The sequence below is a fragment of the Rana temporaria genome, chromosome 9 (assembly GCF_905171775.1).
Source record: "Rana temporaria chromosome 9, aRanTem1.1, whole genome shotgun sequence".
NCBI lineage: Eukaryota > Metazoa > Chordata > Amphibia > Anura > Ranidae > Rana > Rana temporaria.
The window spans coordinates 17940396-17952953 of record NC_053497.1 but is presented as its reverse complement, the minus strand read 5'-3'; the positions used below and the strand labels follow the sequence as shown (position 1 = coordinate 17952953).

General features: G+C 47.3%; 1 protein-coding gene across 1 annotated transcript in view; it reads left to right on the top strand.

Annotated features, from left to right (window-relative positions):
* The window catches only part of DUSP9 (dual specificity phosphatase 9), a 102619-nt gene that overhangs the window by 62248 nt on the left and 27813 nt on the right, over positions 1–12558 (top strand). Inside the window, exon 3 of the mRNA XM_040322879.1 lies at positions 3693–4207. Within this exon, the coding sequence (XP_040178813.1) occupies positions 3850–4207 (358 nt within the window). The 5' untranslated portion in view covers positions 3693–3849. The remainder of the gene's footprint in view (positions 1–3692; positions 4208–12558) is intronic.

Genomic DNA, 12558 nt, shown 5'->3' with positions numbered 1-12558 from the left:
CGCGTACACACGGACGAACATGTCCGCTGAAAAACTGGTCCGCTGACCAGTTTCCGCGGACATGTCCGACCGTGTGTACGGCCTAGCGGACAGGTTTCCAGCGGACAAAAGTTTCTTAGCAAGCTAAGAAACTTGTCCGCTGGAAACATGTCCGTCGGACATGTCCGATGGTTAGTACACCTAATCGGACATGTCCGCTGGTTATGACGTGTAACCAGCGTCGCGAAATCCCGCGCATGCGTCAAATTGATTCGACGCATGCGTGGAAGCCTTAGCACTTCTGTGTTTGAGAACGTCGGTGTCTTCTACGTCACTGCGTTCTCTGTCCGCGGGGATTTTGGTCTGATGGTGTGTACACACATCAGACCAAAAGCTCCCAGGAGACATGTCCGATGAAAACGGTCCGCGGATTATGCTCGTAATCCAAGGTTCCACTGTAGTTAGTTATTATTAGTTAGTTATTCATTCGGATTTTCTTTCTTATTTTCGGATTTCAAATTTACGAATTTTCAGATTGACAAATTGCGATTGTAACGAATGATCCGAATAAAATAAAAAACAAATGAAATGAAAACAAATGAATTTTTCAGCAGTGCACACGTCTAAAAAAACTAGGCTCAGAAGAAGTGGGTTGAATAATTGCTGGTCATCTAGGGGCAGAAAGAAGTACTGCAGGGAAATCTCTGGATGGTAGGTAAGTATTACAGGAAAAGCTTTGATTATTTTACCTTTGAATTGGTCGATTTATTTCTTATCTGGTTATTTTTGGCAGGAGTTCTATTTTCTTAATCTTCATACATGTCCATTTTATTATTTTGTTCCGGTTATTATTTTATCACATTTTTTATTTTATTTTTCTAAGAGGACCTATACTTGGAATCCTAGGGACAACAATCCAACCCCTCCTTCCAGTATGTTTTATGAGGTTTCGCCACCTAATCAGCCCACTCCATTGTGTCCCCTCATGATTTATACGACACCCTTTAAATCTGCTGTCCGTTGATAATGAATGTGTTTGTTCCGCAAAATACCTTTTCTTCTACACCCAGGTATGAAAACAACAGACTTTATACAAGAGATATCTCACATTGGCAGGATACTGATAAAATGACCCATAATATATGAATTTAAAAGGGAAAGTATCAATTATTTTCCACGAGCATAGATTTTTTTTATTGCTGCATTTACCTTAACCACTTATAGACCAGGTCTATTTTTAAAACTTGTTGAAAAAGCAAAAAAAAAAACTTGATGAAATGTTTTTATTTTTTTTGCTAGAAAATTACTTAGAACCAGGCCCGGACTGGCCATCGGGCATACCGGGCAAATGCCCGGTGGGCCGCGGCGGGCCGCATGTCACGTCTCCCCCTAGTGTAACATGCAGGGGGTCCGGAACTGTTAGGGCGGTGTCTGTGTAACAAACTGTGGGGGGCTGTGTAATGTAAAGGGTTCCAGAGGTGCGGTGCTATGTAAAGGGGTCCAGAGGTGCAGGGTGCTGTGTAATGTAAAAGGGTCCAGAGGTGCAGGGTGCTGTGTAATGTAAAAGGGTCCAGCGGTGCAGGGTGCTGTGTAATGTAAAAGGGTCCAGAGGTGCGGTGCTATGTAAAGGGGTCCAGAGGTGCAGGGTGCTGTGTAATGTAAAAGGGTCCAGAGGTGCAGGGTGCTGTGTAATGTAAAGGGGTCCAGAGGTGCAGGGTGCTGTGTAATGTAAAATGGTTCAGAGGTGCAGGGTGCTGTGTAATGTAAAGGGGTCCAGAGGTGCAGGGTGCTGTGTAATGTAAAATGGTTCAGAGGTGCAGGGTGCTGTGTAATGTAAAGGGGTCCAGAGGTGCAGGGTGCTGTGTAATGTAAAAGGGTCCAGAGGTGCGGTGCTGTGTAATGTAAAGGGGTCCAGAGGTGCGGTGCTATGTAAAGGGGTCCAGAGGAGCAGGGTGCTGTGTAATGTAAAAGGGTCCAGAGGTGCAGGGTGCTGTGTAATGTAAAGGGGTCCAGAGGTGCAGGGTGCTGTGTAATGTAAAATGGTTCAGAGGTGCAGGGTGCTGTGTAATGTAAAGGGGTCCAGAGGTGCAGGGTGCTGTGTAATGTAAAAGGGTCCAGAGGTGCAGGGTGCTGTGTAATGTAAAGGGGTCCAGAGGTGCAGGGTGCTGTGTAATGTAAAAGGGTCCAGAGGTGCAGGGTGCTGTGTAATGTAAAAGGGTCCAGAGGTGCAGGGTGCTATGTAATGTAAAGGGGTCCAGAGATGCAGGGTGCTGTGTAATGTAAAAGGGTCCAGAGGTGCAGGGTGCTGTGTAATGTAAAAGGGTCCAGAGGTGCAGGGTGCTATGTAATGTAAAGGGGTCCAGAAATGCAGGGTGCTGTGTAATGTAAAGGGGTCCAGAGATACAAGGTGCTGGACCCCCACATCCCATCATTAACCGCCGCGAAGCGCCGCTGCCGGGCCTGCTTAGAACCCCCAAACATTATATATATTTTTGTTTGTTCAGACACCTTAGAGAATAAAATGGCGGTCGTTGCAATTCTGTACGTCACACCATATTTGAGCAGCGGTCTTACAAAACGCATTTTATGGGGGGGCGGAAGTACACTTTTTTTATTTAAAAAAAAAAAAGTTAGCCACTTTTTTTTATATTGTGAAAGATAATGTTACGCCGAGTAAATAGATACCCAACATGTCATGCTTTACAATTGCGCGGAATGGCAACAAACTTTGACCCCTAAAAAGTAGTATAGTCACATGGCCATCTTAGTTTAATGACATCATTGACCTAGTACGGTTACAGGGTCAATGACGTTCTTGACTTAGTATGGTCATGTGGCCATCTTAGTTTAATGACATTGTTGACCTAGTATGGTCACAGGGTCATCTTAGGTCAATGAGGTTGTTGACTTAGTATGGTCACATGGCCATATTAGGTCAATGACATTAACCTAGTATGGTCACAGGGCCATATTAGGTCAATGAGGTTGTTGACTTAGTATGGTCATATGGCCATATTAGGTCAATGACATCATTAGCCTAGTATGGTCATGTGGCTATCTTAGTTTAATGACATTGTTGAACTAGTATGGTCAAAGGGCCATATTAGGTCAATGACATTAACCTAGTATGGTCAAAGGGCCATATTAGGTCAATGAGGTTGTTGACTTAGTATGGTCATATGGCCATATTAGGTCAATGACATTAACCTAGTATGGTCACATGGCCATCTTAGTTTAATGACATTGTTGACCTAGTATGGTCACGGGGTCATCTTAGGTCAATGACGTTGTTGACCTAGTATGTCACACGACCATATTAGGTCAATGACATCATTAACCTAGTATGGTCATGTGACCATCTTAGTTTATTGACATCGTTGACCTAGTATGGTCACGTAACCATTTAAGGTCGTTGACCCAGTATGGTCACATGGTCATATTAGGTCAATGACATCAATGATCTAGTATGGTCACATGGTCATATTAGATCAATGATGTCCTGGGAACTCCATGCCCTTCAGTATGTACAGCTAAGGACCAGAGCTTGTCCAAACCAAGCCGTAACCCAAGCTCATTCCTACTTAGGAACTGCATGACCTTGGTGACAATACTTATCATGGAGGTTAGAAGCTTGATATTTGTTCAGCCCTGGTCGATTAGTTATGCTCAAATCTCTTCTCTTTACCAGCATTTTGTGTGTTCTTATTTTCCAGGGAAATGCCCTGAACCATTGAGGAACACCACAGAAAGAACCTTTACCACCATTCCTTGCTGTGAGAGAACCTCAAAACCTTTCAAGCAAATCCATTCTTTTGGAAAGACATTCTCCTCCCTTTCGCTCCTATGGTTATCCTCATGTGAGCTGTACAGATGGAGTCCCTCTGTAAAACCACCACCTGGCTGCGGGATGAGCTGGACTCTCCTGCTCAGAACATTCGTATTTTGGACTGTCGTAGCCGGGAGCTTTATGACTCTTCTCATGTAGAGAAGGCTCTCCATGTGGCGTTGCCTGGCCTGATGCTTCGAAGGCTACGCAAAGGAAACCTCACTGCCCACTCCCTTCTTCCAGGATCCCCTCCAGCATCGAGAGGAGTGGCTCTTCTGTACGACGAGTGCACCGCCAGCCTCCCAACACGTGTAGGGGTTCAGTCAGAAGAACAGGAATCGGTTCTCGTTACCTTGCTGCAGAAGCTTCGGAAGGAAGGGTGCACAGCCTACTACTTGCAAGGTAAGAGATGACATCTGTAAGTTTTTTCAAAAGTTCTTAAAGCTCGACTCCGGGTTTGATCTGTATTTTTTAGCTATATTGGTTCAGCTTGGACCAATGCAAGTATGCATATTTGCGTGATTGAAAGAACTTGAATTAAAATGATGTAAAGACAATTCACAAATAACCCTGTGGGAAGGCATCACAGCCAGGAACACTCACAGTTCCAACGGTGAGTAGGGATGAGCTTCATATTCGAGTCAAACTCATGTTCGTCTCGAACATCGTATGTTCGATCGTTCGTCGAATTACGAACGTTTTGGGCCGTTCGCTCCAAATTCGAGTGGCGTGTCACGGCCCATAATTCACTGCGGCACCGTAGTGCATTGCTGGCTGAAGATTGGCCAAGCATGCACTATGACCCACATGCTTGGCCAATCACAGCGCGCAAAAAACGGAGAGCCATAATTGGTCAAAGCCAGGGTGGGTTTGGCCAATTATGGCTCAGGGGGTTTAGTACACGCCCCACACTATATAATGCTGCCTGGAAGTCGGCCTTGTGTAGTGTGTTGGTGGTTTACAGAGAGAGAGAGAGAGAGAGTGTCATTTTTTGCAGGTAGATAGAGCAGGCAGGCAGGCAGGCTTGTCAGTTAGGCCCCATACACACGATAGGATTTATCCGCGAATACGGTCCAGCGGACCGTTTCCGCGGATAAATCCTCTCGAGGATTTCAGCGGATTTTCATGCGATGGAGTGTACACACCATCGCATTGAAATCCGCGCCGAAATCCTCTGGCGATGACGTGTCGCGCCGTCGCCGCGATTATGACGCGGCGACGTGCGCAACGCTGTCATATAAGGAATTCCACGCATGCGTCGAATCATTACGACGCATGCGGGGGATCCCTTCGGACGGATGGATCCGAAGAGTCTATACAGACCAGCGGATCCATCCGTTGGGATGGATTCCAGCAGATGGATTTGCTTGGCATGTCAGCAAATATTCGATCTGCTGGAATCCATCCCAGGGGATAAATATCCGCGGAAACAGATCCGCTGGCGTGTACACACCATAGGATCTATCCGCTGAAACCCATCTGCTGGGATTTTTCAGCGGATGGATTCTATCGTGTGTACGGGGCCTCAGAGTTAGTGTGTAGAGGATATATATGCATCCCAGGTGTTGTATATATATTTATACACTGTATTGAGTTTAGCTAGATCCGCTCTTCCTAATTTACTGACAGGCAGGTGATTGTGCTAGCTGCAGTATTTTCACATGGTGTACGGTCTGTGTCCTCTGTACAGTGCGCACCTAAAGCTACGTCAATAGATTTGCTGATGTTTCTCCTATTAATTCCCAAAGGCAGTAGAGCTGCACGATTCTGGGAAAAATGAGAATCACAATTCTTTTGCTTGCATATTAGCCTTTAAAATTAGCACTTTTGAATTCGAACGTTCGAGTCCCATAGACCTCAATGGGGTTCTAAAAGTTTGCGCGAACGTTCGAAGGTTCTGGTGCGAACCGAACGGGGGGGGGGGGGGGTGTTCGGCTCATCCCTAACGGTGAGTAGAGAGGATTCCGCCAAACTGACAGCACTTGTTAAGAGGGGCAGAATGCGCCCAGACCATCTTGTGTTCAAGCAGGAAGATTCCAGAGAGGTTGTGAGGCCTACGCTTTCCCTCCTCATCAGGAACCTTTCCCTGCTGCTAGTTCTGTCCCTACCAGCCGGGGTACCTGTCCCCACTCTACCAACTCACAAAATGCAAACCAAACCTAAGAGCCAGGGCCTTAAAAAAGCTCTGCCTGACCCAAGATGCCTGCTAGAGTCACATGGAGCACCAACATCCAATGGGATAGCTTTCCCGGTGATCCAGGAAACAGTAGAGGAACCATGTTCCTCTCGACTTCCTCTCCAACTGCAACGCTGCTGTGGAAGTGCGCCACATGCAGTGGAGAAAGTAGACTTCACCTGCCTACACACGGACCACAATGAAAAGCACTCTATGATAGTGGAGGTAGATATTTCATTCATCCGCCTGTCCTCCATTTATAGAGTGCTTTTCACTGTTGGAAGCTTCTTTGAATGAAGGAGGGGGACATAGTCAGCACTCTTGCCGGTGCTGGTATTAACTCCCACAGCCAGCACTAGAATAGGGTAATCCAACGCTCAGGGCAGACATGTAGATCTGCGCCTTCCTCTCCCACTACTAATGCAAGCTGTAGAATGGATATGCCACCCTGAGCCTATTCTCTGCCCCCTTGCTCCAGCTGCCCATGGTTGACATGGAGTGTGCACTGCACATGCACAATGTGTTTTTTGCATCCGTTATGCATTTGGTAGAGAGTGGACATGTTGGAGTACAGCATGACAGCAGTAGCTGGCAGAGCAGGTATGGAGCATGCTTGCGGTGAGGGAGTACCCTCCTGCCCAAACCTTGTCCCTCCTGCCCACCTTGCAGTTACCCCTTCTGACCACCCATTGTCCCTCCTACCTGCCTTTAAGTTTCCCCTCCTGCCAGCCCCTTGTCCCGACTCTGCCCACAGCACCAGAAGTTTACGGCTGCGGGGGTGGAGGGGATAGGGTGACCACGTGTCCCGCATTTTGCAGGTCTGTCCCGGGTCCCGAAACCTTTATTCCAGGACAATACAGTGTCCCGAAATTAAAGAAACACTAAAGGTTTGTTTTTTATTAGATCAATTGATTGCTGTAAGCTAGAGCATTTAAATATCACTTACCTCGTTTTTCCTTTTGACCTCCAAAATACAGTAATCCAGGTCTGAAAATGCCATTTCCTGTCTCTCCTCTTCTTGCTTTCCACCAGCATCTGAGCCGTTTTGCATGGTGGAAAGCAGAATGTGCTCACCCCCTCCCTATGACTACAGCCCTGCGTGAAGATGCTCTCTTATCCCTCACAGGCATGGAGGCTAAGCCTAATGGGAACTGTAGTTCCCATTAGGCCGTGATGTAGCAAGAATGAATGCGCACCGCAAACCAGGAAGTCAGTAAGCATAATGATTCAGGAGTGACGGAGGTGAATAAAACGGCTCAATTTCAACAGGTATCAAACTAGTTATAATGCAAAACATTACTTTTTACTTTATCAGCTACTGTCAGACTTTAATTTAAGAGGAACATATTTTTGTCTTTACAACCCCTTTAAACTGACACAGCCAACCCCCCCCCCCTCCTGCTCCGATCTAATGTCCCCCAAAAAAAACTGCCACTTTGCCGCTTTACTCACTGACAGTACTTGTCCTGAAGAAGCACAATCCCCGCCCCCTGCTTGTGATTGGCAAAAACCTAAATCCCGCCTCTTGTGTCTAAACACTTAGCCAGTGTTGGAACAAGGGAAAGCGGGTCTCGGCCAGCCAGGAAAAGTACCGTCAGTGAGGAAAGTGGCGATACGGCAGCCTTTTTTGGGGGGCGTGATCAGTGCTTTTGGGTAGAGCGTACACCTCAGCCCCAGCTGTGCTGTGATTCGGTATAGCGCAAGCTGAATTTTGGGAAAGGGGGGGGGGGCGGTGTCCCTGAATGGCAGTTTGAAAATGTGGTCACCCTAGGAGGGGATGTTGGACAAACTGTGGATTTCAACTAAGAAAGCAACCACCAGCACAAGGGATTTTTCTTAAAAAAGTAGGTACTGCCCCCATATGCTGATTTAAATATAAAAGACTCTGGGCCAGATTTTCAAAAGAGTTATGCCGGTGTATCTACTGAATAATAGTAATTCGAAATTCCCGCTGGCGTATCATTGTTTTGTATTTGCAAAACAAGATACGCCGGAATTAGGCTAGGATCCGACTGGTGTAAGTCACTTACACCGTCGGATCCTAAATGCAATACAACGCTGACCGCTAGGTGGCGTTTACGTTCAGGTCTCATTTGACTATGCAAATGAGCCTGATACGCCGATTCCTGAACGAATTTGCGTCGCGTACTCGTCGTTTACGTCGTTTGCGTAAGCGTAAGGTTACCCCTGCTATCTGAGGGGTAACCTTACGCTAGTCCGCCGTATGCCATGCTAAGTATGGCGTCGGGTCCGCGTCGGCTTTTTTCATCGGTTACGTAATTTTCCTAAGTCGTTCTTGAATACGACTTTACGTCAATGACGCTCACGTCGGCGTCATTGACGTTTTCCGTCATGAGCTGGAGCATGCGCACTGGGCTATTTTTCAGCCCGGGCAATTGCGCAGTTCAATCGGCGCGGGGGCGCGCTTAATTTGAATACAAGCCGCCCCCTTTGAATTACGCGGCCATACACCGGGCCATTTACACTACGCCGCCCCAAATTACGGAGCAAGTGCTTGGAGAATACGGCACTTGCTCCAGTAAGTTGCGGTGGCGTAGTGTAAATGGCTTACACTACCACAACGCGGGATCTTGGAGAATCTGGCCCTCTGCTTGCAATTCATTAACCGTACTGTTTTACAGAGTTAAAAAAACAAGCAGGAACTGTGTTCCAAATTATGTACAGGATATTTAATTTAATTAAATTTAATAAATTGTGTTCAACTTCAATTAATATATGCAGTATCTATAATTTTATGCAGTATTATAAATTGAATGCAAGTAATAATTTTAGTGAAAGTGATTTCATTCATTATATCGATCACATAAGGTCATCTGCTTTTCTCACAGTCTTCCCAAATCAATAAATACATTTTATGCTGAAGCATATATTTAGATAATATTCTGTGGAGGCAGACAGACAAAGCTAACAAGGGCAGGCCTTGGAGAATGTTTGTTTGCCGGGATAATTAGGCAGGGCTTTTTTTCTGGGGGAACGCAGTTCCGGCACCTTCAGCAATGCATGTATGTAATAATAAGGAGTGCTGGGGTGTGCTGGAGGGTCTATTGATGCTGGCTGCTAGGGAATAAATGTTTGTATGGAGGTCTATTGTTGCTGGGTAGGTTTGTTGTTTCTGATGGGGGGGGTGTTATGTTGCTGGGGGGGTCAATTGTTATTGGGAGGGGTCTGGGAGGTCTATTGTTGCTGGCTCCTGGAGGGTCTATTAATGCCGACTGCTGGGGGTCTATTGTTGCTGGGGTGGTATCTTGTTGCAGGGGGCCATTGTTGCTGGGGAGGGGGGTCTATTGTTGTGTGGTTGATCTATTGCTTCTGGGGTGAGGTCTATCGTTGCTGGGGGGTCTAATGTTGCTGGGATGGGGTCTATTGTTGCTTACTGCACTCTATTTTACTTTCTTTCTTGTTATTAACAAATTCTGTGCAAATCACTAAGTAGCACAATATGATACTTGGTTCTGTATTCTCTAAAAGTGCTGGTACTGGGAGGTGGGCAGTGGCGGCTGGTGCTCAAAATTTTTGGGGGGGGCGCAAACGTAAAAAAAAAAAAAGAAACAAATTGCAGCCTCACTGTGCCCATCAAATGCAGCCACTGTGGCATCAATTGTCACAACTGTGCCATGCCATCAAATGCAGTCACTATGCCATCAATTCGCACCACTGTGCCATGCCATCAAATGCAGTCACTATGCCATCAATTCGCACCACTTTCCTATCAAACGCAGCCGCTGTGCCATGCCATCAAATGCAGTCACTGTGCCATGCCATCAAATGCAGCTGCTGTGCCATGCCATCAAATGCAGTCACTGTGCCATGCCATCAAACGCAGCCACTGTGCCATCAATTATCACCACTGTGCCATGCCATCAAATGCAGTCACTATGCCATCAATTCGCACCACTTTCCTATCAAACGCAGCCGCTGTGCCATGCCATCAAATGCAGTCACTGTGCCATGCCATCAAATGCAGCTGCTGTGCCATGCCATCAAACGCAGTCACTGTGCCATGCCATCAAACGCAGCCACTGTGCCATCAATTATCACCACTGTGCCATGCCATCAAATGCAGTCACTATGCCATCAATTCGCACCACTTTCCTATCAAACGCAGCTGCTATGCCATGCCATCAAAAGCAGTCACTGTGCCATGCCATCAAACGCAGCCGCTGTGCCATGCCATCAAACGCAGCCGCTGTGCCATGCCATCAAACGCAGCCGCTGTGCCATGCCATCAAACGCAGTCGCTGTGCCATGCCATCAAACGCAGTCACTGTGCCATGCCATCAAAAAGCAGTCGCTGTGCCATGCCATCAAAAGAAGTCACTGTACCATGCCATCAAACGCAGTCACTGTACCATGCCATCAAACGCAGCCACTGTGCCCTTCAATTGTCGCCACTGTGCCAATTGTCACCACTATGCCCTTCAATTGTCGCCACTGTGCCAATTGTCACCACTGTGCCCTTTAATTGTCGCCACTGTGCCCATTGTCACTACTGTGCCCATTGATGCCACTGTGCCCATTGTCACTACTGTGCCCATTGTTGCCACTGTGCCCATTGTCACTACTGTGCCCTTTTATTTGTTGCCACTGTGGTGGGTAGGGAGCAGAAACGAAGGGTAACCCAGAAGGGGGGAGTTCTTGCACCTATTCTCTGAGAAAAAAATCCCTGTGATCAGGTGAATACACCTGTGCAGGGCATGTGGTGAGCTTTGCATACTCATGGCGGGTAATACCCGTCCATTTCCATTTCCTTCAAAGGATTTATATGTTTGATCAATTTTAGCTGTTGGGTCCCTATTACATTTACGCAGGTCTATGTAAGGTCTATTTGCCAGGCCACATGTCATTTAACCAACTGGCCTTGGCCACCCTCCTACATCCGCGTGAATACATCTACATCCTTAGATACATCCCTTTGCAAGGATGAATTATTCTACAGAGGACGTTTCCTTCTCCCGACCTGGCATAGAATATATGACATTGCGTAAATTACCGTACATGAAATTAAATTTGTTCTGAAAACGGAGAATTAATCTGCGGCCATGGAGTTGAATGAAGTCCAATTTTGTGACACTTCAATAAAGATGATAAAATAAAAAGTAAATGTAATTAAACAGGTCTAGAAAAACCTAGCGGGTGGTCCGATTGGCAGAGGCGCCCATTGTCATATATCTAAGGATAGGTTGGAGTCATCTGGTCTAACGAACATCATAATGGTTTGTATTAGGGTTGTCCCGATACCACTTTTTTAGGACCGAGTACAAGTACCGATACTTTTTTTCAAGTACTCGCCGATACCGAATACCGATACTTTTTTTAAATGTGTCCCCAAATGCAGCCATGTCCCCCCACAAATGCAGCCATGTCCCCCCATAAATGCAGCCATGTCCCCCACATATGCAGCCATGTCCCCCCACATATGCAGCCATGTCCCCCACATATCCAGCCATGTCTCCCCCCATATCCAGCCATGTTTCCCCCCATATCCAGCCATGTCCCCCCATATTCAGCCATGCCCCCCCCATGCAGCCATGTCCCCCCATATGCAGCCATGTCTCCCCCCATATCCAGCCATGTCCCCCATATGCAGCCATGTCTCCCCCCCATATGCAGCCATGTCTCCCCCCATATCCCCCCCGCCATGCAGCCATGTCCCCCCATATGCAGCCATGTCTCCCCCCCATATCCAGCCATGTCCCCCATATGCAGCCATGTCTTCCCCCATATCCAGCCATGTCCCCCCATATGCAGCCATGTCCCCCATATGCAGCCATGTCTCCCCCCATATCCAGCCATGTCTCCCCCCATATGCAGCCATGTCTCCCCCCATATCCAGCCATGTCCCCCATATGCAGCCATGTCTCCCCCCATATCCAGCCATGTCCCCCATATGCAGCCATGTCTCCCCCCCATATCCAGCCATGTCCCCCATATGCAGCCATTGTCTCCCCCCATATCCAGCCATGTCCCCCTTACCTGCATCCCGCTGCCGCCGACTTGTTAATACGAGCGGGGAACATTACAGCTTTCATTTGAATAGCTGTAATGATTCGCGCCGCGCTGCGTATAGACACTCCCCCTTGCTCGGGATTGGACAGTTCACCCGAGCAAGGGGGAGTGTCTACACGCGGCGCAAATCATTACAGCTATTCAAATGAAAGCTGTAATGTTCCCCGCGCGTATTAACCAGTCGGCAGCAGCGGGGATGCCGCGGGATGCGGCGTAATGGTGGCGGCGGGAGTATTCAATTTCGGTATAGGGGGTATTACGAGTACTCCCGCAAATACTCGGAATCGGTCCCGATACCGATACTAGTATCGGTATCGGGACAACCCTAGTTTGTATCACTGATAAAACGTGTTGGCATGGCTTTAATTTGCCACTTTCTCAATTCAAGGTGGTAAAGCGATGTTAAAATCCTTCTGTAAGGATGCATGAAAGCTATACCATTTTTCATTAAGCACTTCCCTTATCGTAGGACGTCATATGCCGTCCTGGACTTTAGGGGGGAGGGGGATAGCTGAATGATGGATGCAGCTACAGGCATCATTCAGATATC